This window comes from Takifugu rubripes, chromosome 14, assembly GCF_901000725.2.
Source record: "Takifugu rubripes chromosome 14, fTakRub1.2, whole genome shotgun sequence".
In the NCBI taxonomy this organism is placed as follows: domain Eukaryota; kingdom Metazoa; phylum Chordata; class Actinopteri; order Tetraodontiformes; family Tetraodontidae; genus Takifugu; species Takifugu rubripes.
This window is the reverse complement of record NC_042298.1, coordinates 8,519,098-8,543,774: the sequence shown is the minus strand read 5'-3', so window position 1 is coordinate 8,543,774 and position 24,677 is coordinate 8,519,098. Positions and strand designations below refer to the sequence as shown.

Here is a 24,677-nt window from a genome sequence, read left to right as displayed (position 1 = left end):
AATGTTGGAACAGCAGGCTCCAATTGGAGTAGAAATTATAATTTTTTTTATTTTAATTTCAGATGCAAGTATATGAAACATGTCAGAGTTTAGGTATTTACAATAAGCGCTGCACACATAGAAGCAGGAAATGCAGACATTCGACAGAACGAATAAATGATACCACAGACGTACGGGATGCCATCAGTAGGAAACAGCTGTGAGTGATTGTCAACCAAGAAGAAAAAAAATAATGAGGAAGTTCAGTTGTAAAGTCCACTCAAAACATTGTGTTAATGTAACTAAAAAAAGATCAGGAGTCAAATATGTAGACTTTACTAGAACTGTAACGACTGCTGGGGTGCTGGTGTGGCCTGAGACATCACTGTTTCCATGGAAACACCAGAAATACACTGATCTCCTGAGTATGTTTATATATATGCACTTTATCAAAGTGTGTACATCAGTACTTAAATATCATCTATATAAACGCCAGCAGGACACCAGCTTCAGTAGTGGAGACTCGTGGGGTGGCCACTAGAAATGTACATCTTTAAATATGAACTGCAACGTTGTGTGTGTACAATGAGCCCTGAGCAAATGTCTGGTTCATGGTGCGACTCAGCGGAGGCATTTTGGACACGGCGCGTACTGAACAGCCACAATGACCAGACAACCCCCCCACCCCCATCTCATGACGATATAGCGCGTTCACAAACCACGTGCGACGCTTCCGTGCACGACGTTCTGGCACAACGCACATCCCGTCCGTCGTAGTGTGGATTATAGTCCAGTTTTTACTAGTATACATGGGCCTTGGAGATGAAAGATGGAAACAGAGCACATTTCACAGTAGTTTATATATTTCTGCCATTGTTAAATGCACACATAATACAGACAAATGGGATCTAGAAGATGAGAAACTCTTGCTGGTGCAGTCACAGAAAGAAGAAACCCCCGCTGTCCTCTCATCGATGACTTCCCATCACCAAATAGTTCAGCCAGCAGTGACGTTCAAGCAATGTGAGGCCTTTATGACTTGAGGAGGAACATCAGGGTCCAGATCAGAGCAGGGTCGGATTCTGTTGTTTCTTCTTCATGTAAAATAAGTTATTTTCAGAAAGTCAGCCACACCACTTACCCACAAATCATCATCCAAGTCCTTCTGTCCCAAACAGAAAAAAAAAGGCAAAAAGAAGCAGTCATCCAACTTGAACAGCCAGGAGAAAAAACTATCAAGTATAATTTAAAGAGATTATTCTGCAGGCATTCGTAAATGGTTTCCCCCAAAGTGTTTCTCCACTGACACCCCCCCACTCAACTACAGTTGGACCGTTCCCACTGGACTGCGTATATGGGATGGTCGGAGGTGGGACAGACAACGGCCAAGGCGGTCCAGAGGAGCACCGGGGGCAAAACCTGCTAACAATAACAGGACGAGAGGCCGAGGGGCGAGGAGAAAAGAGGGGGGGGGTGCTCGGTCCTGGAAACGCAACCAGCTCCAGCAACAAAATCCTGACTCCTGACGAGAGCGTGGAGGATCAGAAGTAGATCTGCTTGGCGTGTGACGGGTTCTGCTCCATGGGGCAGTACGGACATTTCAACCTGCAGGAGAGGAAACGATTGGCGTGACACAGCATCAGTGGCTGGGATGTTACACTGGGATACATGAAGCTCGGACATTTCACCAGAGAGTGGAACTCATAAATAAATCATCAGGAATTCTGCCCACAAATTCGGCTACTTCCTGAACTTTCCTGCCGTCACGTTCAACCCTGCACCGATGCTTGGATGCAGTGTAACCACTCAAAAACTCCCTTTTTGTGGATAAAAACGTTGACGTGTTGCAGCACGGATGACTTCTACTGGCTCTTAAAGCACTTTATTACAGTCAGACTGCTGCCAACTGTAGCGTTTAGGCTAGTAGTGGTGTTGCTACAGCAACAGGTGCAAACTAACTGGTATTAAGACATTATGGAGCATTTTTAAATGGAAGGCAGCAGTTGGCAGAGCCCCCACTGGTCTGAGACGGAGCGGCAGCAGCGTCGAGCAGTGGCCACATTTTGGACTAAACCTTTCGCTCTCGGCCAAACTTACTTCCCAGCGTTGGTGAGTTTGTTGAGGGCGTCTCTGGAGATGACGTGGCCACAGATGAGCTTCATGGGGGGGTTGCTCTCCGACGTCTGCTGCCTGAGGATGGGGCAGGCGAACACGGAGTGATACCAGCACTTCTTACCCAGGTCGATTTCAATCTGGAAGCACAAGAGCGGGACGTGATCGCCTGCTGGCTTAAACCGACCGGTACGGAGAAGCCGAGTAAAGAAGAAGCGTCTCACGGGCAGCTCGTCTTTATGTGTCCACACGCCGCTGCACTGCCGCTGCTCTATCACCTGCTTGATGTTCATCAGAACAGGCAACGCCATACACCCTGAGGCAAAGCTGCAGAGACACACGTGTGACGGCACCAACGCCAGGACAGTGAGAGAGGACGTGGGGGGGTGGCTGCTCACCTGACGCTGAGCGGAGACTCGACGGAAAGGCCCAGTAAGGCACAGGCGTCCCTGGTGAAGATGTTACAGATCTCGGCCCACTGGTTGGTCTCCAGCAGGCTGCGGTACGGAGAGTTCTCGATGCCGTGGCGCAGATACACCAGGCTGCCCATGAGGATCTGAATGTCTGCAGGGACACACGCGTTAGGGGGGTCGCTCACGTCCACTGTGCCGCGGGTGCTCGCCTCTGCTGACCTCTCTGGTGCTGAGAAGCAAAAGGCTGGAAGTGCCTGGCGTACTGCAGGGCCTCCATCTGCTTGCCGATTCCGCCGCTGAGCAGGCTGATAAAGTACAAGCGGTGCAGCTTGAATTCGAGACTGCTGTTGAGGTCCAAAAGGCGCTGCCGGTTCGTTACGGCCCACCTAATGAGGCACAGACAACGTCAAAGAGGTGGATGCGTGAGGCCACTCCCAGTCTGGGGAATCAGCCAGACGGAGACGCCGGGCGGCGACGCCAGACAGGATAAATGGTTGAACAATGAGAAAGGCGAGCCTACTCTAGCGCTGGCCCCAGGTCCTGCATCCGCAGAGCTTCGAGGATTCTGTTCAGCTCCAGAAATGGCTGCTTCATACTCATGTCTATAACCACACCAGACTCCTACAGGAGGAAAGGAGCAGACGGTATCAGCGCGCACGCGTCGCCCGCCTCCTGTGGGCGCAGCAGCTCACCTGACAGAGATCCTCCGCCACGCTCAGCATCCCTTGTCGGTACAGGTGCTCCACGACCGTCTCGCTCAGGTGTTTCTGTCTCTCGGGGGTGTCCCACACGTTCTCTGCCACCACAGCACTGATCTCCGCATCGAAGTTCTGCAAAAAGAGCGGCGAGCGTGACGCGGGCGACGCCGCCGTCGAACCAGACTCCGCGGAGCCGAAGCGAGCGCTTACTCTGTCGATGGCTTTGCCCACTTTTGAGACGCTCCCGTGGATGTCCTTGTGCCGCGACGCCAACATCTGCACCGTTTCTTTGATGTTCTTACAGCACTGCGCCATCGTCTGAGACAGGACCGACAGGTCTGCATCTTGCACTCCTGCAAAGGGAAACATAAAGAATCCTTTACTCAGCAATCACGCCGTCGCTCCAAATGACTCACGGGGCGCCGTTAGGACGGGAAATTAAAGCGGCGGTAGGAGGGGCATCTTACCAAACGCCACCAGCTGTGCTCTGATCTCACAGACGCTGCGCAGGAGCTCATCTAGCCTCTCCTCTGACTGGTGGCCGTAGATCACAAACCGGTGGAGCACCTTCTCCAGCTCCCGCTCAACGCATGCACACTGCTCCATGGCTCGCACTCCAACACGCACCCGTACACACGCACGCAACAGCAACACCTTTGAGGAGGGGGGTGGCGAGAAGAACAAGAGGAAACAGACCAGATGAGACCAGGACGAGAGCACATGAGAGTATGAGAAGTTTGGGGAGGTTCTAACATACACAAGAGCTTTGCTTGGGTGGATTTGTTGAAACTGGGACGCCAGGCGGAATCAGTCCAAATCAGGGAATGTGTAGAGATATTTAATCAACTTCATCTGCTGGAAACAATCCAAAGGAGTCAAAGTTAGCCCAGGAACCAAAGCAGCAGCAAACGAAGGGAACCACAGTCCGATTATTCAAGTCAGGCTTTAAGCAGGAGTCCAGTACAGGATGGCTGAATAGTTCCAAGAACACACAGCATTAAAGAGATAGTGTGAATCGTGGGTGATTAAATCATTAGTCTGGGACCTCATTTTATTTATATTGGCCTTCAATAAAGGATGCCAACGTCTGTTGGAACAATTTAAATTACAATAAACAACAAACATTCACGATGCCAAAAAGCTGAGAGCAGTCGACTTTTATCTTTAGCTCCTGAAATTAAGCAGGCCTTGACAATGGGCAGAAATAACTTTATTTGACAAGAGGACAAGTCTTAAAGAGCCGAGTGTGTGTCCGTGTGTGTGTCCCGGTGCTCCAATAGCATGAAACGTTGACAGACTGCGGCCTGCTGTTTACTAACCTCGGTCACTCCGAGCGTCTCAAACTAGTACAATAAGGCAAAGAAATCAAAGAGACGTGTTGTTTAGGGGCAGCAAATCTGTATACTTACACGTTTGCTTGGCCCTGCGGGAATTATATCATTAATTAGTAAAGCTGTGTATAAAATAAAAAGTTAAAACCATTACCTAGCCAATACCGTAACAGTGCTAACGCTAAAAACTAATAGCAACCCTGATTTGTTTTTGTCCATTAAAATACCTCATTATACATTTAATACAGCGGTAGGAAAGAAAAAAATCGAATTTCAATTAATTGATGACCGCATATGGGGATCCGTTAACATAGTTTCTCTTAAAAAAACAGACTGTCATTGAGCTAATATAAACAAACCTTAATAGATTGGCGAGCTAACTAAATGGGCTGGAAATGCTAGCAGCTACACAGCTAATGGTTGTTCTCCAGGAGCTAACTGACAAGGCCTGAAAAAAAAAAATCAGCAGAATGACAACCCAGTTGTCCTCGTTATTTAAACGGTTCCGGTAATTAACTCGACCTGTTGCCGCGAAACTGAAATTCAAACCATTTGTTTAAAGAATCTTCGCTTACCTCCCTTTGTGATTAGTTAGCAAACATTAGCCTTAGCCACTTTCCTGTTGGGGTTGCAATACAGCAGCAGTCGTAATGCGGATGTTCCTGTGTCGCATTCTGCTTTAACGGGACATTTCACAATAAAAGCATATAAAATCGATTCATCATTGAGATGATTCTCTTCCTAAAGTAAACTAAAGTAGACAAACATGCAACGGGTTATTCATTTCCAACGATTATTGGAGGACGCATTATTGTCTTAATCAAACCTGTTCTTTGTGAATTCAAACTGTGAAAAATTCAAGTTGAGAAGAATATGGAGAAGCAAAGTGATGTCTTTATTCATTATTGATGGTACAGACTACACGCACCATTTAAGTTAACACTGGGAAATAATCAGATTAAAAGCAGAAATAGGTTAATTAGTCAACTGACCTGTAGTATAAAAAGGGGTTTAAATCATGGTTTTATCGCGTACATTGGCTGGCATATAAGAAATCACTGCCCCCAAGTAAAATCAAGACAGTTAAAATACTTTTTGATCCAAAAGGCTGCATTCGCCCCCTCATACAGCTCATTGTTCTCACATCTCGGCGTGCCGCATCACCGGGGCGGCGGGCGGGAGGGAGGGTGGGGTGTTTTGACTGGTGTGACTAATCTATCAGGGATGGCGGTGACTAAAGATGCCCAATGCAGAGGTGCTCGGCATTCTTTCCTTTTGAGAGCCGCTCCTGTCTAATGTGCTGCAGTGACCACAGAGGGTTAGCATCTCTGCGCAGCACTTAACATCACACATGTACAAGCGCGCGTGCATGCTTGTGTGTGTGTTGCCATCATCTCAGGGTTCTGTGTATTTCACATTCCCTGTTTTTAATAATGGCATCAGTGGAAGAGGATCCCGGGTCTATATATGTCTATATATATGTGATAAGACTGTAACATATGCAAAGACTTTGACTGATAACCTTTTGTAAAAGTCTTCCAGGACTGTGGGCCAACCTTTTTCCACTGGCTTGAATTAGCCCATGACTGGGACTGAATTGTATGAGGCATTAAGCTTTGGGACGGAGGACTTATCCAAACCCACCGAACACCAAACACGCCCAGACAGACGTTACGCCTCACACGGCCCAACACCAAAGCAGCGCGACACTTTACTGAGACTTTATAAAAAGGTTGAGTATCTTAGAGAGGTGAAGAGTTCCGTGTGTGCGACCGCTCATCCAGATGTTACCGACCATAGATGAGACCGTAAACACGTGAGAAGGCCCCACCAGTGTTGGATAAGTGTATAAGAGGTCCACGTGCCTCAAAGGTGGGTGATCTGTGTTGACCTTTGACCCCTGCTCAGCTTTACGTTACACCTTACAGAGCAGTTGGTGTCACTTCCACAGCATCAAACCAAACCGCTGCGCGTTTCTTAGGCGACCTGGAGCATCACAGAACGCTGCAGGGGTCAGGTGGTCAAGGGGATGATGCCAAAGCCTGGAACTCCACATTTTCACACTCTTTCCCAGCTAACATCTAGGAGAAGAACAACGCTGCACCTCGGCTATCTGGACATGATAGCATGGGTCTATATATAGAGCAGCCCTGTGACCGAGCCGGCCCGGAGTGTCAGATTCCAGGCGCTCTCTTCTGTCCTGGCTGGATCAGCACCTGCTGCTAACTATAAACCCTCCCACCCCCGGCTCACACAGGAAAACCACCATCCAGCCAACCCCAGCAGAGTCCGGGAAAAAGATCCAGCACAGACATGGAGAGCAATTCCTCCCCGATGCCAGCTGAGAGGGGAGGGGCAGAACCAGAGATGGGAGATGGATGTAATAGGCGTGAGTGAGATGGCCCTCTTGGTTCTTTCTATTCAGGTCTGCTGTACGGCAGCGTCCTTTAACTCAAGCTCGCCAGTGTGGCGCTGCATGACTGAGCTGCCCGACTGAGCTGCCCGACTGAGCTGCCCGACTGAGCTGCCCGACTGAGCTGCCCGACTGAGCTGCCCGACTGAGCTGCCCGACTGAGCTGCCCGACTGAGCTGTGCGGAGCAGCCCTGCAGGCTGGAGTCTGGATAAGAGGCTCCTACCGCAACATTAAGGAACTCAGCGACCTGAGGAAGCCTCGCCGCTGACCACAGGTGCTGTACGGTTCATTGTGTCTTTATATCAGCGGTTAGTGAGTTTAGTTCAATTCCAAAATGTACAACTTTCTTTCTAATTTTTGTTTTGGGTGTTTTAAAGACAAAGTGATCTATCAATTGACGTCGAAATCATCAGAAGTGTACTCAGACAGGCGCACGAACCAAGTTCACCACAAATTGAGACCATGAAACTACTCTACTTTCATTAAAATAGCTATAGCATAAAATGCAATTCGCGATATTTTACAACACTATCTATCTATCTATCTATCTATCTATCTATCTATCTATCTATCTATCTATCTATCTATCTATCTATCTATCTATCTATCCATCCATCCATCCATCCATCCATCCATCCATCCATCCATCCATCCATCCATCCCCACACGCACGCACGCACGCACGCACGCACACACACACACACATACATACATACATACATGTGTGTATCTAGACATATATATATATATAGACATACAGTAGATTTCACTATGAGGTAAAAGCTTAAATGTGAATGTGGACTCTTGTCCTACATATTCTTGCTACATATTGAGAAGCAAAACACTCATTCTAGCTCCCAACACTTGTCTGAGGGTTTAGGTTAGGCGGTAATGTATAATGTCTGTGAAAGTCTTCACAAGTATAGAAACACAAAAAGAGAATAATCTGGATGGTAAATTCCACATTAGCTGTGATATCAGTAAATGAGCCTCAGGCCATCCAGATGACCATGTCTCATTTCCAGTACAGAAACAAAGGCCAGCGGCGCCCAGACCAGCAGTCTGGAAGAACCACGGTGCCAATTCAGAGTTTGTGATGAGCAATGGACAGCTGGACTCTCCAGGGGGACAGCTACTCCTTCTTACGCAGCGCACCACGTGCCCTTTCCCTTTGTCATCGTGACGGCACTCCCAACCACGTCGAGATCTTCGACATCATCACTGTCCCTAATCAGCGCAGTGCAATTTCTGAGACAACCTGCCTGTGTGACATTTTTGGAGACGACCGAGAGTCACCCTCCCTCTCTGGCAGCCCTCCCGCAGGGCCATTTGTCCCTTCTCAGAAGGAACTTAATGGGATAGTTGCCTCCCCTGTGGCAGACGACCCGAACGACTCCTCTGGCTCTTACCACAGTGCACAGGGATTCAGTGAAGGGGAGGAGGGATTTGAAGATTCAAGGGAAAGACTTTGCAGCCCCCCGCTGCAGGGTGACTTGTCAGAGACGACAAAGTCACTGGACACAGGGAATCCAGGAAATAGAACGGACAGTAACACAAGCATAGAACCAAAAAGCAGATCGCCTTCATCTTTCAATAACCCTAGTCCACCATTAGGAGTCTTCACCAGCAAAGAGAGAGCGCCCTCTCCTGGACAAAACAGCCAATACACTCCGAATAGAGAGGGAAGACCGTCCTCTCTATCTTCCTCTTCACCTGAACAAAGATTTTTACCAATACCTCCTAATCCTGAAAAGGAAGCAGAACCAAGGGGAAGCACTCCTACCCTGAGAAACAACAGCCCGTCACAGCCGGCTCTGACACCAAGTCCCCTCCCAGACAACTGCATCACCCCTGACCCTCCTCCATCAGAAAGTTTGGAAACTTCATCCTTTTTGATGAAAGAAGACCCTGAAGCAAGGAGTCCCTGCTTCAATCACCACAGTAGTCCATTACCTGAGCCCACGGCCACAGACTTCTCTCAGGATTTCCCACCGTTTGAGGCTAGAGGGATTGTTCCATCTCCTTTATCCAGTGACACAGACATATCACACTGGTCAAGAGGAAGCCTGGCTTCACCTGAGCTGGAGAATAGATCCCACCCCTCAGATAGTCAACAATCATCTCCTTTTCCGGAATTAATAAGGAGGGTCTCTGTGCCTGATATGTTCAGCAGAGGCTCACCACCAGATTCTGATATTTACCCCCGCAGTCCTGAACAGATTTCAGAAATTTCCACTGCGGAGAGGGAATACGCAATTCCTGCTGAGAGCCAAGGTATAAGGCTATCGCATCAACCTCTCAGTGCTGCCTCTACCCCAGCAGCACGTTATACACCTCCATCACCTGCCATCTCCATAGAACCTTCTCCAGAACTGGTGGAGACCAGCGTCTCATCTCACACGGCTGCCTCACCTGACTTGCTTAGTTTTGCCTCTCCTTCCTCACCTGGAGCAAGAACCCCCTCTCTACTGTCTTCACCTGTGATGAGCCACAGTTTATCTCCATCACCTGCAGTTACAAGTAGCTGTTCTCCCCTAGACCACAGATATACTTCCCCCTCACCTGAGATAATTATCACAGCCTCTTCGCCCGAGGCCAGTAGGAAAGTGGAATCTTCTGTCGAAGTGGAAACATCACCCTGTCCAATCTTAGAGCCTCGCATTGATTCTGCCTCACCTAGAAGCTCTTCAACATCGCCGCACATCACAGGAATTTCAAATTCTGTAGTCCAGCCTGAGGAAAGTTCTCCATTTCCGGAGCTTTCCCGACTCTCCAGCCCTGAGCCTGAGAGAACAGTTGCTTCTGAATCAAGTTATACTCCAGACAGTCTCACAGGAGCCACAGGAGCACCGTATGATTCTCTGCATGACTTGTTCTTCAGCAACTCTGTTGGACGATCTGAGAAAAGTAATTCACCCATTTACCAACCAATATCTCCTCAGCCTGTAATTCTAACTCCCCTCGCTGATAGAAAGGCTCACACAATTACAGAGGATAATCATCTGAGTCCCTCCCCACAGCACAGGAATAAAACACCATCACCTGTGTCTATGTCGCCTGAGGAACGGCATAATCAGCACTCACCAGCAATTCTCTCCACAAAGGATTACTGTCCTCTGAAAACATCAGAGTGCAAGTGGGATTCCTTTTCAGTTGATATAACCAAATCACAGTATTCAACATATCTGGAAGAAGGAAGTGCATCATCCTCGACTGGCTCAAAAAGGGGTGACACATCAGCGACTGAATTCATAATCGATTCACCTGTGTCTGTGGAATCCTTGCCTGTGCATGCCTCGCCGGTTTTAGCTGAAGATAAAGTAGCGAATTCACAGAATCGACAAAGACAAGAGATAGAAATAATACCCCAGGAAGTAAATCTTCAGGAAATTCTTATGAAAGAGAACATCAATTATAATCTTCCTATTGAAATCAGTCCTCTTTCCCCTAACCAAATTTCTGAGGACAGCCACAGTGTTTCCCCTCACTGGGTTGCACCCACATCACCTGTAGTCAGTTTGGGATCCCCACAGCCTATGGTCACTTCTTGTTCTCCAACCTCTGAAAGCAACTGCTTATATAAAAGATCTTTGACACCTGAGCACACAAAAGTACAGCAACCATCCGGTGACAGGATCACACCAGGAATGGCTTACCGTCACCACAGAAGGCGGACTCCTTCTCCGCCCCTCACAAGGTTCACACCTGTTCACATCATTGCGCCTCAGAAACCACAGAGGCACTGGCAAAACAGCAGCCATAGCCCCTCTCAGGCTGTAGCATCCTCAGCTAGTGGTAATTTAAAGAAAGCGGTGACAAATAGGGAAAGCCCCGATGCTGCCCCAGCTGACAATAATAGCCCGGCTTACTGGGGCAGACTTGGAACGCAGTTGGAAATAGAGAGGGAAATGCGGCTGGAAGAAGATAGAGAAGTGGGTAGGGAGAGGTGGATGGAAAGACACAGAGAGGGGGAGGAGCAGCTTTCTGAAAAGGGGAAGGGGTGGCAAGAGAATGCCAGTTACAGAGAGGAACAGGTTGAGCTGTCATTTGGTTCCAGGAATAGAAAAGGCTCTGCAAGAGGCAGTGGAGCTCACCCAAGCAGACAAACCAGCCAAAGACTGCCAACGGTGCATTCTTATTCCAAGAGCTTGCATTCCAACAGACAGCAAAAGCAAGAACAGAAGGTCATATTTGCTTCCCAACAAGATAACTGGGGCAGCGGTCCTGGGAAACGACTTCAACCACCTGCATTCCACAACAAGAACCGAGCCGCTGGCTGTGCTGCTAAAAACAAGCTTTCTCAGAGCTCCAGTTCCAGCATGGGAAGTGAGCTTGATGAGGCTGACAATGAAGTGAATTGGTTTACAGATCTGGATTTCAGCACCCTGTCGAGTCCTGAGGTGGATTACCTTGATATGTACAACTCCAGCCACTGTTCATCGACAAACATTTCTCAACCATCTACCCGGGAGAGTCCAGCTGGGGTCAGTGCTGCATTACATGCCTATGCTGAATTCAGGGATTCTGCTCCAAACAATGATGACCTCTGCTATCAACAACCATCTGCATATTCCTCAGATGGTCTAGATTCATCCAGGTGCTTTGAGTTGGGCAGTTTTGAGTGTATAGATGTGGCATTGGAGAGAGAGGACTACAGGAAGTCAAGAAGAGGTGTGCCCAAAAGACAGATCCAACTGAAGAAGAAGGACAGTGATGAGAGCAGTCAAACAAGCAGTCTGAGGCCAGTGAGAACAGACGTCCTTTCAGTGGAAAATTCCAACAGAGAGAAACTTATGAGACAACACAGCACACCAGCAGCCATATCAGAATGCTTCAGCACAGACTGCACCCATGGAACCAATCAGCAACAGGAAGGAAAATCAAAACTCCAGAAATCTGCTTCTCTGGATGAGTCATGTGCCAAAACCAAGATGGCCACTTGTTTAATCAACAATGTGCTGTCCAAGAAAATGCACAATGTTGATCCACAACCTGATGAGAAGCCTGGAGAAAGTAGTACCGGTTTTAAAGAAACTATCCCACAAAGAGAGAAGGTAGCTCAACCTGCAAGAGATGCCTTAAAAAATGATGAAGCTGCTCTGAACTCAAGTCTTCAGACAGACTGTAGACTTTTGCCTGAGCATCTTGTTATGAGAGAAGAAGAGTCTCCGAAGGAGGAAGTCAAAGCAAAAAAATATTTTGGAGAAAGATCTACGTTCAGGCCAAGTTCATCCAGCAGCAGCAAAAGTGTAGATTTTTCACAAACTGAGAGCGAGGAAGTCAAAACTGAGAGACGACAAATTGGGTCATTGAATTTGGATATTGCTTCAGAAATAAACACACCGTTTGACAGTGAACAGTCAGAAACAAGGCGCAGAAGCAGAGCAGGTATTTCAACAAATGTCACCGCTGGAGACATAAGAGCACCTAATGCCACTGATGTTAGCAGCATGGATGCTGGAGCAACAGCCAGAGATGAAGACTGTGAAATACAAGTAACCCTCAAAGCAGCCTTACAGAGTGACCGGAGCACACCAAAATCAAAGGAAAATTCATTAAAAGGGATGGACAAGAAGAAGACCTCCCTAAACGTCTGCCTTACACCCGAGGCAGAAAACAATATGGAGGCCTTCCGACAAGACAACTCTCTCACAGACAAACATGGACGAGTAGAAAACAATATGGAAGAAAAACCAGAGAAAGAAGAAGGAAACAGGAATAATCAAACAAAGGCACCCATTCACAAAGTTAGGGATGTAAGACGGCTTGTAAAAAATACATATAACCTGTCTTTTAAGGCAACTGGTGCTGCGCAGACATCAAAGACTACTGAAGATATGACAGAGAAACTTGAGGACACAAGGCAAGAAATGACAAATGAAATAAGAGAAGTCAGTGCAGAAGAGTTCATGGAGGTGAGGCAAGAGATAATAAAGGGGGAGTGTAGAGATGGAAGAGAAACATCAGACATGAAACTGAAACAGAAAGAAGAAGAAGAAGAACTGCTAACTACTCCACCTGAAAATGCTGCCATGTCTCGTCCACTGCCAATGCAAATAGAATACAAAGCTGTTTGCTGGAAAGAAGACAAAAATAAACTGCCGTGCAGCAAGCCTCAAGACTCTACTGCAAACGCACAGGATGAGCTAACTGGGGACATTGAGTTGTTAAAGCCATACCAACGTGAGATAAACATGCCTGCAGAGATGCCGGCAGCTAAGACAGAAGTACAAAAAGTGCAAGAAAATGAGGACAGATCTGTGCAGGTGGCAAGAGAGGGAAGACCACCAATACTCGGAAGTCTCCCAAAACAACCCAGTAAGGAAAGAGAAGTGTCCACTGCTGTCGTGTTAATAAGAGACCAATCCAGTAAAACCCAGACATCTGTTCCAACAGCCCAGAAAAAGACCCCTTCTCCACCCCCAGCTGCAAGCGCTTCACATTCACCTGGTCCTGCTGTCCCTGGTAGTAGTGGCCACTCTGTTTCCATGCTACTAAAGGAGAAGGGCTACCAAGCTGACATCGGAGCAGTGGTGGGAGACAACGTGTGTGAAGCTGGTGGTAAAAAGATTCATTGTAAACATGTGAATAGTTTAAAGATTCCCCTTCAGAATGCTGTTCCTTCAGAGGTAGGTCAGATTCAGTCTCAAAAGGAAAGAAAAGTCTCCCCCTCATTGAACATGACTGGACCCCCAGCAGTGTCTGACAGCAATGACACTCCTACAAAGAAAGACAAAAATGATGGAGTTGGCAACAAGCCTGCAGTAAGAGACCTGACAAAGCAACAAAGCACATCCTTGCTCAGGAATTCTTTGGAGCAAAGACCACTTCCCACCAAACAGAAAGAATATGGAGACTTTGAAGCTGTGAAAAGACTTGATCCAACGTTCCCCCCAAGGTCCCCAGCACTGAGGAGGTTTAGATCACAGCCAATCGAAGTTAAGTCAGTGACTAAAGAAACACAGAAACAAGAAATGCCTCTAAGTTCATCTGGAAGTAGGCCTCAAACCATTGAAGTTAAATCTATAGCTAAAAAAAGTCAAAAGCCTGTGGTGCCACCAAAACCAAGCTGCAAATTTAAACCTGCAATCAATTCAGGACTGGAACTCAATGAAGCGCAGAGACCATCACTACTAATGCCACCTGTAAGACCGTTAAATGAGGACAGACCTCAGACAATCATTGTGTCCTCACCAACAATCTATAGAAAACTCTCCAATGAACCGACCTCAGCGTCAAACAATGCAAGAAAGCTCTCTGTATCTGCAATAGCCAGCCTCAAACCTCCAACATGCAGACCAGCAGAACCTTCCACCAGCACTCTGGCAGACCACTCATCAAGAACTGAAGGAATTCATGACAGTGCTCGAAAGCAGACAATAGGAGCCTCGCAACAAAGTGCTGGTAATATTCAAAGGCCAGGTTCAATCTCAGCTGTAGATTCTGAGCCCGGAACAAACCAAGCCCCTGAACCAGTCCTTGATGAAGCAACCCATCAGCCAATCCAGCCAGTTGCGGAGGTGGACAATAAACCAGAATGTGCCCCAATGGTGCGCCCCCGTCAACCTCTGCCAGTATCATTAAATAATACAAATCAAACTGCTGCTGCTTCTAGAACACAACTTCCGGGATATCCTCATCAGCCTTACCGCCAATCCCTCTCTGCAGAGAGCAACCACCTTTCAGATGACCTGCATTTTTATGCCTCAGATGACCCCCCTAGCTACGATGAAAGAGAGAGCTTCAGTCCTCTTATGCCCCCTGATCTGCCTTCCCGGAGGCTAAATCGCTATCAACCATCTTCCCGCCCTCCTCCCTGTTCCTGTGCAGGTGGTAGTTCCTCATACTCTGGTCCCTCTTCTCATCGTCACCGCAGTCCCCATAACCTTACCCCTCCAGCTCCTTCACATTCACCAGGGCAGACTGCATCTTTTCCACTGGCTCAGCCCCCTCTCCATCTGCATCAGGGTAGATCTGACCCACAACAAATGAGTTACCAACCAGGATCTCCAAAATCAAGCCCTATAGGGCCAACCCAGCCACCAGCCTTGTACCAGCCTGTCCACCAGCCTCCTCCCTGCCTTCCCCACCCTTCACTAATACAGGCCTTTCCTACTGACCGGCCATTGCAGCCATTTCAGCATAACGAGTCTCGCCGGCCTTCCATCCGCAGATCTCCTCAACAGCAGCCACCTGGCATTCCCGGGGCTCCATTCTGTAGTCCTGGGAACAGCCACTCCCCAGGACTTCCTCCTGCAGACCCTCAATACATGTGTGGCCCTCAGAGCTTAGGAGCTTCGTATGGCTCTGAATATGGGGGTGACACTTCTAGTTTGTACTCAGAAAGTACATTTAGCCAAACACCATGCAGGGTGCTCTTGGATCCCGAGACAGGGAAGTATTTTTATGTTGAAGTACCTGTACAGCCACTGAGGAAGATGCTATTTGACCCAGAGACTGGTCAGTATGTGGAAGTGCTCATCCCACAGCAAGCAATGTCACATTCAGGCCTGTATCCTCCCTCAGCTGCCCCTTATCCACCTCTCCACAATCCTAACATGTATGCCCCTGCACAGCAGTACATGCCCTATGCAGCTCCCCCCTTACCCCATCCCCAGGCTCAGTCCCAGCCTCCTCGTTACCCCGAGGCCTCTGCAGCAGCCCCACTACATCACAGTGGGCCTGGGGTTGCCTACAGAAATCCCAGTGGCCAACCCCCAAAACCAGAACTACAGAGCCATCCACCACTGAACCAGAGCTACCTGGAGAGTATGTACTATGTCCCTACAGGAATGGGTGGAAGCCCCAATCCCACCCCACCAGACTATTACAAACATCCCTCCAACCTACCCCCAACAAGAGGGGAAAGGTCCTGAAATAGAGGATAGATGCCGCCTTCTCGGAGCCCGCCGGTTTTTAAATACACAGTATATAAAGGGGACGTCTAATATTAGCCTGTAATGTTATTTGAGTTTTGCCGCTGCAACTGAGGAGAGTAGTTTTTCAGTTACTGTTTCTTTACTGCTGCTTGCTCTGTGCAGGGATTTTATTTAGATAGATTGTACTTGTTTTTGAATGCACAGCTGTTTTAATGATAAATAAAATGTCTTGCTACAAGGTAACATCATATTGCATTTTTAATAGAAGTGCAGATACCTTGATGTTGTAGTTTTAGTCGAATAGTGATGTTTATACTTTGTCAATTTAAAAAAAACAACTTGACTGAACCTTTTAAAAGAACCTCATATTTATTTTGTTATTGAACCTCTAATACTGGGTGAGTCCGTGCGCATAATTCCATGTGGTGTTCGTATACATAGTGTCTGCAATAAAATTGCCAATAAAATGGATCACTTTATGGATTGTTTTATGCTTTGTCTCAAAAGCAAAATCGGAAATTTTATTGAATAACTCTTGACAAATCTAATCTGTTTTAATCGTTTAAGGATAATAAGAAGCATCCTGACAACATATTAGAAAACAAAACAAAAAAAATCAGCTCTTTTACAGTCAGACTGTATAAAGTTAAACATTAAACATTAATCGAAATAATCAAATGTTTAGTTTATCATAGTATCATACTTTGGTGTTGATGTATTTTTTTTTTTTTACTATATCATTGATTTATGTTTTGACGGAGAGATTCCTGTTTCTACTGTATAATACTGTACTGCACTACTCTGACCATTAGATGGAGCCAAAAGCTTTTAAAGTGACCCAGATTGGCCATTCTTTCCTTTTCAGTAATCAAATACTGATTCTGATAACAGAATCGGTTTTTATGACGTTAAAGTTGTTTTTTTAAATGTGGATGACAGTAAAAGAGGTGTGAGGGGTTGTGGATGTGTTAAGTGCATAACTCAATGTGAATATATGACTGATTACTTAAGAAAAAAAGCCCGAAATAAAATACACACCACAGGAAACCCACACTGTGTTATATCAGATTTGGGGCTATAAAAAGTATCTTTAAAAGTAATATGAAAGTCAAAAGGTTTGTCAGTTAAACAATTAGTGCTACTTAGCAACTGTTACGACAGCAGCAGTGACACATACTACACTTATAAAGATAAGAGGCACAAAATAACCCCGTGTGTTTATTAAAGGCAGAGAAAAGGCTGTTTTACTGCAACTTCCTCTGAAACTGACAAAGGAATGCAATGCTGAGGATGAAGGATGAAGTTTATTGCCCAGATCTCATATTGTTTCAACAGGGATTAAGGGCACACCTTAACAAAACCCACAAACCTCCAGACACACCTACACTAAAATCATTCACACATAGTAGACACACTTCAACGCAACCTGTGGCTTCCCCAAACAACCATTTTCCAGGATTTTTTTTTACAGGATTCGTTTATTAATGTGAACAGTGTCATTCATGATAAAAAAAAAGTAAAAAAAAAAAAAAGAGATCCTGTCAGCTGTGTTTTGAATTGACCTTCCTGTGCTTTCACAACTATTTCTGTTTTTTCAATTAAGATTATAGACCTAAAATTTCTAATAATCCTTTAAAGAGTGACCAACCATTTCCAGACACGTAGCCCTCCTCGTGTGTCACTGTGCTGCATTCCTATCATACACACAAGCACAAAACCTCCACATGACATCATTAAGATGGCTGTGGGATCTTTCCAGTGTCCTTGATGTTGTTATGTTCAGCAGCAGTTTTCTACCCCACATATTGACCACACACACACACACACACACACACAAGGATGAGTGGATGGGGCTGACACCACGTTTGATGTAGGCCCTGTTGGTGGGAGGGATTGATTGGTCAGTGGAAAAATCGTCTCCACATTGTCTCTCTGATGGCAAGAATGAAGAAAAAGTGGGTGGTTTTGGTGAGGCTGCTAGATAAGAGGTAGAGGTTGACTGATGATAAATTTACTGCGTGGAACAAAATGTGTAATGTCCTTTTTGACAATTTCCTTGGCACGTGCATCCAGAGATTAGACATAATTTGTTTTTATTACAAATATAAGTCATGATTAAATTGTCTTAGGAGTGCCCTGTGATCCGGTCAGTCTCTCCATGACTGTCCCTGACTGTGTGGGATGTATTGGTTAAAGTGAGGAAACCAGGTCACCATTTGGGTGTCTGGTTGGCCTGTAAAATTTTATTAATCATGACACATCACAAACGCAGACAGCTGTTCAATTAAGCAAACACAACTCATAATTTATCTCAAGGGAGACCTCACCTGGGCTTTAAATCATTGCCCATAAAAGGATTTCCTCATGAAAGAGTGGGCGTGGCCACAGAGGGCTGGTGAGATGGCGAGATAAGAGAAAGCTGGAGTTGCGTGAGACACCAGTGAACATCTGAAGCCCTGCCCTGAGAGACCTACCTGGTTTCCCAATGACCACAGACCATAATAATGAGTCAATGTTCCAAACCTCTGCTTTGCGTGTGTGTCCCTGTGTGTCATCTCTCCATCCACCAGGTGGTGTTCCTACCTGTCTGTTTGTGCATGTTTCATGTCACATCCTGTGATTGCTTCAGATCAAACTGCTGTAACAATAATCACCTTTATCAAGTCGGTGTGACTCACATGTGCAATAACTTCAACATTTGGCTCTGATCGGCTGCTTAATCATACACAGACGTTCAGCGTTAAAAAGGGACATTATTATAGTCTGAAATGTTTTTAATGGAAATCGTCAGTCTAGACTTGTCTGGTCCCCGTAGCGTCCCAGGACCCCTCATGTCTAGAGAGGAAAACTCTTACATATACAATGAGCTAATCCTTCTCTCTCTCCGTCTCTCTGTCTCGCGCACACACACACACACACGCACACACACACACACACACACACACACACACACACACACACACACACACACACACACACACTGGCATAAACACACACACTGTGTCTTGGTTGGTAATGGCTCCATTCCTCATCGATCTGACATGCAGGACCAAAGACTGCGGTGGGAAAGTGATCAGGGGATGACATCACTTTTCTGGCGATCTCATCCTCAGGGCTGTGTGTGTGTGTGTATGGGTGTGTGTGTGTGTATGGGTGTGTATGTGAGGAAGTGATGCCAATCAAGGACCCAGAAACATAGACCAACATTTCAGTTGAGCCAACTGAGAATCAGGGACAACTCCTGACTTCCTACTGATGCCAGAAACTGCTGTGCCTCAGCTCTTTAATATCTCACTTCAAAGAGTTTCAGCACAGGAAGGAATCACTTGGGTATCCTCTGGTCTTGTTCAGGTCCATTACGAGGTGGTGTGTGTATGGGCCAGAGGATTCCTCGAGCATGAGGTAAAAGTAATGAGTCATGGGAGGGTGGCCCATGCAGGCCTCGCAGACTGCAGACAACAGACATTTAATAATTAAACTCTTAGACATTGGAGCAGAGTTAATCCGTCAACCTGTGTGTTTTCAATCAAAACTGCGTTGCAAATGATTGTTTTCTCTAATTTGAGTATTGCTGTCGCTGGCTTTTGTGACAGAAGCGTGTGGAATGTCAAACATGGTCGGAATGCTCTCAGTTCCAGCGAAGCACCGGAATTCCAGTGAGTGTGCAGTGTCACCAGTCGATACCAGGAAGGTTGGAAACAGGTGACAGAAGTGTGTGTGCAGCAGATGACAATCGCCATCATCCTCAACTGAGTGGGAGCTTTCATTCACTACTCTTTGTAAAAGGAAAAGCAGAGCTGAACACAGACATGATGACAGGCGGACGGACGGACGGACGGACATAGATAGATAGATGTGGGAGCGTGTCATCTTATCGCCCTACCTGAGAGGTGTTGGGGGAAGGGTCTGTGGAGCAGAAAGGTCAGTCTGTCACTGACACCGCTGCACCGTCGGGAGATGGCACTGTGCTGTAGATGAAGAGGATTGTCTCTGGTGGACAGGAGCCCGTTCAGCGCCGGTGGTTCCGCCACAGGTGTCCAGACTGTCCAGCTCTGGCCAAGGACAGAGGCCGCCTTCCTCACCAGTTTGTCCAGGCGTCCTACTTCTTCTTGAGGCTGCCCCCCAGCACACCACCACAGCCTGGTGGGAGATCTGTAGCAGCTTCTAGCAGCTGTTGAAGGACACCAGCTTACTGAAAAAGTACAGACGACTCTGATCATCTATGATGGCTGTCCATGCCATCTTGTAATCCAGCTGCAGTTTTTTCCTGAACATTAATTTACTGTTGTTTCTATTTGTTTCATGATCTGAGATAACAAATTACTTTTGAAATAACATGAATACTTCATAATAATGCCACAGATCTGGAAGACACTCCTCAAGGTAGCATTGAGCAACCAGGTCTGATTTGTTAAATGAATGTTTTTGGCTACAGATTCAGTTAATCCTGTAAGGAACTGCTCCACAGCATGCAGACTTGATCAAAGCAAATGTTTCACATCTTTGATATAGACTAGCCAAACCACATTGGACACCAACACTTCCAGGAACTTTCATTTCCAGGAGTTCATTGACATGGTGAAAAAAACATCAACAGAAATCCCAGTATCTGCATGGTTGCATTCCCACCATACTTTAAAGTTCCAGAAAATGTATTCAAATCAGGCTGATGACATCTAGGAGGAGCAGTATCACGGTCGCACCCACTGTGACAGCCGTGGTCATTCAGCGTCCTCTCTTATCTCTAAATGACTGAAAAGTCGTGTGTGTGTGTGTGTGTGTGTGTGTGTGTGTGTGTGTGTGTGTGTGTGTGTGTGGTCCAGTCACTGGGATTTGACTCATATTTTGGGGTCTTTTGTTGAGTGCTACAACTTTGCTGACATGATTTTCCTCCTGTTATGGAGGAGAGATAATTGCTAATGTGGTCTAACCTCGTCTGATGGAATCACCGGTGATCAGAGTCACCACAGCATTGACACAAACAGATGAGCAGAAATCACACATGCGGTCCTTTTGTTGACTGGATTATATTTTAAATCATGTTTTTGTTTTTCGTGTGTGTTTCTGTGGTACTCTCGGGACAGGGTGCCAATGACTGACATCATTTAGCAAAAATAACAGATAGCGTTTATGGTTTTATTGAGCGGGCCTTACAAACCACCTCCCATCAGATGGAATCACCCCACAGACCATGAAGATAGACTCTGAGTATGAAGTCATGATGAGTTTGTTGTCTTGTTGATGGGTGGAGGTGCAGTGATAACAGATTAATGGGCTTTCTGTCATTCCTTCCCGTCAGCACGGAGGCCTGCAGCTACAGTTTACTAGCTGTTTATATGATGGAGTTATATTTAAAACCAGCATAGGAATAATGTAACAGACAAGAAATTTTGTTTTGGAAAATGTTCGTTTAGGCTGTAATGATGAACAAAATGCCCATCTTATAGAAGATGTGATTCTCATTAAATAATACAACTTCATCACTTTGGCCCTCATCCATCTATCACAGGAATGCTCGAGCCTATCCCAGCAGTCTCTGGGAGGCAGGAACACATGTCCAACACATGTCCAACACATTGGACAGGTCACAGGACACACAGGTCATTCACCAAGGAGCAAATTAGAGTTTCAAATCAACCCAATGTTCATGTCCCGAGCGAGCATCCAACTTTGGCCTCTGTGTTTGTTCAATTTGTATCTGCAAATTCCTGACCCTATACATTAAATATACTGTAACAATGTAAGTGTCAGAGCATCCTGAGCATCTGCTAAACACCAAAACATTTATGTTTTTCAGACCAGACAGTGTGACTTGCAGGCTGTGGTTTAGGGCTGCAGGTGACTCACAGGGGTGCACATGCAGGAGCTCACCGATGACATACACCTTAACTTGGATCTAAAAAACGTAGATATCAGGTATGTCTTCATTGCTAGTGTGCACATTGTGCTATCATTTGTGTTGATTGCATAGGAAAGCAAATGAGGAAGCAAAGCAGAGTTTAAATTTCCCCGACTTGCAACATCGTCTTGAATAGAGAAGCATCAAATGTGGCATAATTCACTTAAGTAGAAATATTTTACGTCAGTCCCTCTTGCTACGTGCCTTCCTTTCTTGCATTGTCAGTGAGAATTAAAAAAAACAAACAAGAGACACAGTGTGGATGAGATCCACTAACTCAGGATTCATCCAAAACGTGGCTTCATAGGTAATGATGCGGCCGATAGGTCAGTGCGGCATCGTGGAGGCGCAAAGCATGACATGACTGGACTCCAGCAGGCGGAGAAGGCCTTCCATTGTTGCAGGGAGAATGGAAACTCTCACGCAGCCAGATTCCATCCTTCCAGCGCGGTCACGGTGGCAGCGCTCTGATAAGCTTTTTCTGAACCAAGCTCAAAGGGTCCGTTGTCCTGTCCTGTCAGATATAAACGCTTTGCCCGTTTCCAGTACCTCTCTGACATATTTTCAGACAACAGCTCACAGATTGGGCGCCGGCTCGTCCTCCTGCAACCAGTGAATGTGCATATTGATCCTGGTTTGATGTGATAACGTTCCAGTGGTGAAGGGGTTGTTGCCCCGGTCACGCAGGTGTGGCCAGTAATTCCCACTCTGTGCAGGCGCACCTGAATGAACCCTTTAGTGCCGCATTAACATCATCGGCCCTCGACTTGCGTCACTCGCTGCGGTCGGCGCTCTTTCTCCACCCACAGCATCCATTCCATGGTATCGTTGGAGCTGAGCACAGAATTGAGAGTTTGGATAGAAACCATGGCAATGGCTCATTACCAAAGCAGTGACACTCCACCACAGTCACCGCAGCATTGGGCAACCCTTCTATAGACAGTTGCAGAACCACAGTGTTTTCCTTCGCTGGTCTCCAAAAATGCACCACTCTATGGTTTTATGAGCCACGTGACTCTAAATGTTTAACCCCTGGCACTTGCTTCATTAGAAAAAAGTGCCCTTCTATCTCTTTTTCAATGTGATATAACCTCCAGCCTGTCCAAACAACCGTGTAGAATTAAATCTGGAAGTATTTATTTTGAAGATATATTTAGTTTCTGACCGCCAGCTTGGATCATGCCAGCCATGTTAACTAGCTGGAGCAGGGCTATATTTACAGAGGGTTGGGCATCCATCATCAGCAGCACAAGAGCACGGACAGACAGCGAGTGAGGAAGGGAAAGTGTGGTCCATCAGTCACCACAGTCCAATCCTAGTATTTATCTATTTAAAACACCTCACAGTCGGACCACAGCAGCGCCGCAGATCAAACTGTAGTATTGGACCTCCGGCGTAGCATCCCTCCACCAGCCCATACCTGCACTTACCCTCTGCCCAAGATGAACCTCCTTCTTGCGTGCACCTGCGCATGCATTCTCATAAAATCCAGACTGGTGAGAGTTTGATGACACTAAGAAGGGGGGCAAATAAATCTGATGGAGACACCTGGACTCCCCTTCCTGGCACACAGCACCTGAATGACATCATTCAGATTCGCAGACAAAATAACACATCAACTATGAAATAGAAACTGTCTGAGACTGCAAATAGATGGCCAGTCAGATAGTTTTAAAGCAGACAGACAGTCGCAAGGTCAGAGCAGGACTGACAGACATGCTGTGTCACTGCTCAAATGGGTTACCTGCATTAGATCGGAACCCGTGTGTAAATATATGGTGCATGTTTTTGCATTGCTTTATTGTTATCTGTATATATTTTGTGTGTCTCTGTTACCAGACTGGTGACCCAACCTCAAACAAAGAGGACAGTAATGAATAAATGCAGGATTAAAGGCAGTAAAGGAACAAAAGGAAGACATGATTGGAATCAAAGACTCAGAGCCTTATAGAATCAGTCCCCTGTATAGTCACATTCACTTATTGCCAGTAATGGGCCGATACCAATATCAGAATATCTGGTTATTTTGTAAAACTGAGAACGAAAAAAGATGAACATTCTCAATAAGACCAATAAATGAAGGAAAAATAGGAAAAGGCCGACAAACTAAATCAAATACCTTCAAGACCACCTGCTCATATCTCTTATTTGCTCGAGCCAACCTGTCTAATAGACGTTAAGCTTTGTGGTACATGGTGGCCGTCTGCCCCGACCACTGAATGCACCCGGCATAGCAGTCGGGGGCTTAACATCAACCGAACTGGGCCGATGTCAGCCCACGCAGATGTTCCCTGGGTCCGCTTGGATCGCATTAAAAGCAGCCCTTTAAAGTCTGCATCTAATCCTGCACCCAGTTTGCATCTAACCCTCTGCCGCGAGGACGTGCATGTGTGCTGGCTTAGGCGCAGATCTGCGAAGGTTGCGCCGATGCCCCGTGGCGTTGGGTGCGATGGGCTGGCATTTTCAGCATGCGGCCAAGTCGTTAGCACATACGAGTGGAGAATAAACCCACCATGTAGGGATATTTGTCTGGGAGCAGAGAAACACTGAAACCCAAGATGCCTTTTAAATCCTGCCCAACCGCCTGCCTCTGGTGTATTAATAACGCGACTATTTACAAACTCCAATCCGACTAGATTTCATCATCAATAACCATAACCAACGGTGAGTTCCAACAGGTAATCCCACGCTGCTGCGCGGCGAATCCTCAGGTCACCTGCCCGCGTATGGCCCCCCTGTCCCAGCGCGCACGCTATTGATCTGCAAAAACACCCGTTTAACACAGTCGGTGGGATTAACGTGAGGTCAAGTGTGGACTGTGATCAGGGTGTGAGTGTGTCAAGTTTTATGACATCATGTAAATTTACACCCCTGACCATGTGAATGCCTCCAGGATGGTGAGGTCATGACGGTCTGTAGATCCCTGTCATGGCGGGAGGTGGCTGCTAAAAA

The 24,677-nt window shown here is 46.6% G+C and overlaps 2 protein-coding genes across 4 annotated transcripts; one reads left to right on the top strand and one right to left on the bottom strand.

Annotated features, from left to right (window-relative positions):
* Positions 1 to 820: 820 nt before the first annotated feature.
* On the bottom strand, positions 821 to 5,232 carry rmnd5b (required for meiotic nuclear division 5 homolog B). 2 transcript variants are annotated; one of them, XM_029847138.1, is made up of 11 exons: positions 5,109 to 5,232; positions 3,960 to 4,057; positions 3,670 to 3,856; positions 3,413 to 3,555; positions 3,197 to 3,334; positions 3,025 to 3,125; positions 2,724 to 2,890; positions 2,490 to 2,655; positions 2,316 to 2,418; positions 2,077 to 2,231; positions 821 to 1,584 (listed from the first exon to the last, which is right to left on the bottom strand). In XM_029847138.1, exons 3-11 carry the CDS (start codon positions 3,806 to 3,808, stop codon positions 1,521 to 1,523), a joined length of 1,176 nt encoding a protein of 391 aa, XP_029702998.1. In that variant the 5' UTR covers positions 3,809 to 3,856; positions 3,960 to 4,057; positions 5,109 to 5,232; the 3' UTR covers positions 821 to 1,520. The 2 variants fall into 2 exon arrangements, with proteins under 2 accessions (XP_029702998.1, XP_003970495.1); XM_003970446.3 differs by having other exon boundaries at positions 3,960 to 4,054; positions 5,109 to 5,200.
* Positions 5,233 to 6,881: 1,649 nt separating this feature from the next.
* On the top strand, positions 6,882 to 16,662 carry LOC115252439 (uncharacterized). 2 transcript variants are annotated; one of them, XM_029847667.1, is made up of 2 exons: positions 6,882 to 7,221; positions 7,978 to 16,662. In XM_029847667.1, exon 2 carries the CDS (start codon positions 8,051 to 8,053, stop codon positions 15,821 to 15,823), a length of 7,773 nt encoding a protein of 2,590 aa, XP_029703527.1. In that variant the 5' UTR covers positions 6,882 to 7,221; positions 7,978 to 8,050; the 3' UTR covers positions 15,824 to 16,662. The 2 variants fall into 2 exon arrangements, with proteins under 2 accessions (XP_029703527.1, XP_029703526.1); XM_029847666.1 differs by having other exon boundaries at positions 7,973 to 16,662.
* Positions 16,663 to 24,677: the final 8,015 nt, after the last annotated feature.

What these genes read in the sequence shown, in the direction of transcription:
- LOC115252439 (XM_029847667.1), top strand. Translation starts at nt 8,051, where the DNA reads ATGGACAGCTGGACTCTCCAGGGGGACAGCTACTCCTTCTTACGCAGC.
- rmnd5b (XM_029847138.1), bottom strand. Translation starts at nt 3,808, where the DNA reads ATGGAGCAGTGTGCATGCGTTGAGCGGGAGCTGGAGAAGGTGCTCCAC. An exon ending in GACCTGGGGCCAGCGCTAGA is followed by an intron (nt 2,891 to 3,024) that starts GTAGGCTCGCCT and finishes GTGCCTCATTAG; the next exon opens with GTGGGCCGTAACGAACCGGC. An exon ending in TGCTTCTCAGCACCAGAGAG is followed by an intron (nt 2,656 to 2,723) that starts GTCAGCAGAGGC and finishes GTGTCCCTGCAG; the next exon opens with ACATTCAGATCCTCATGGGC.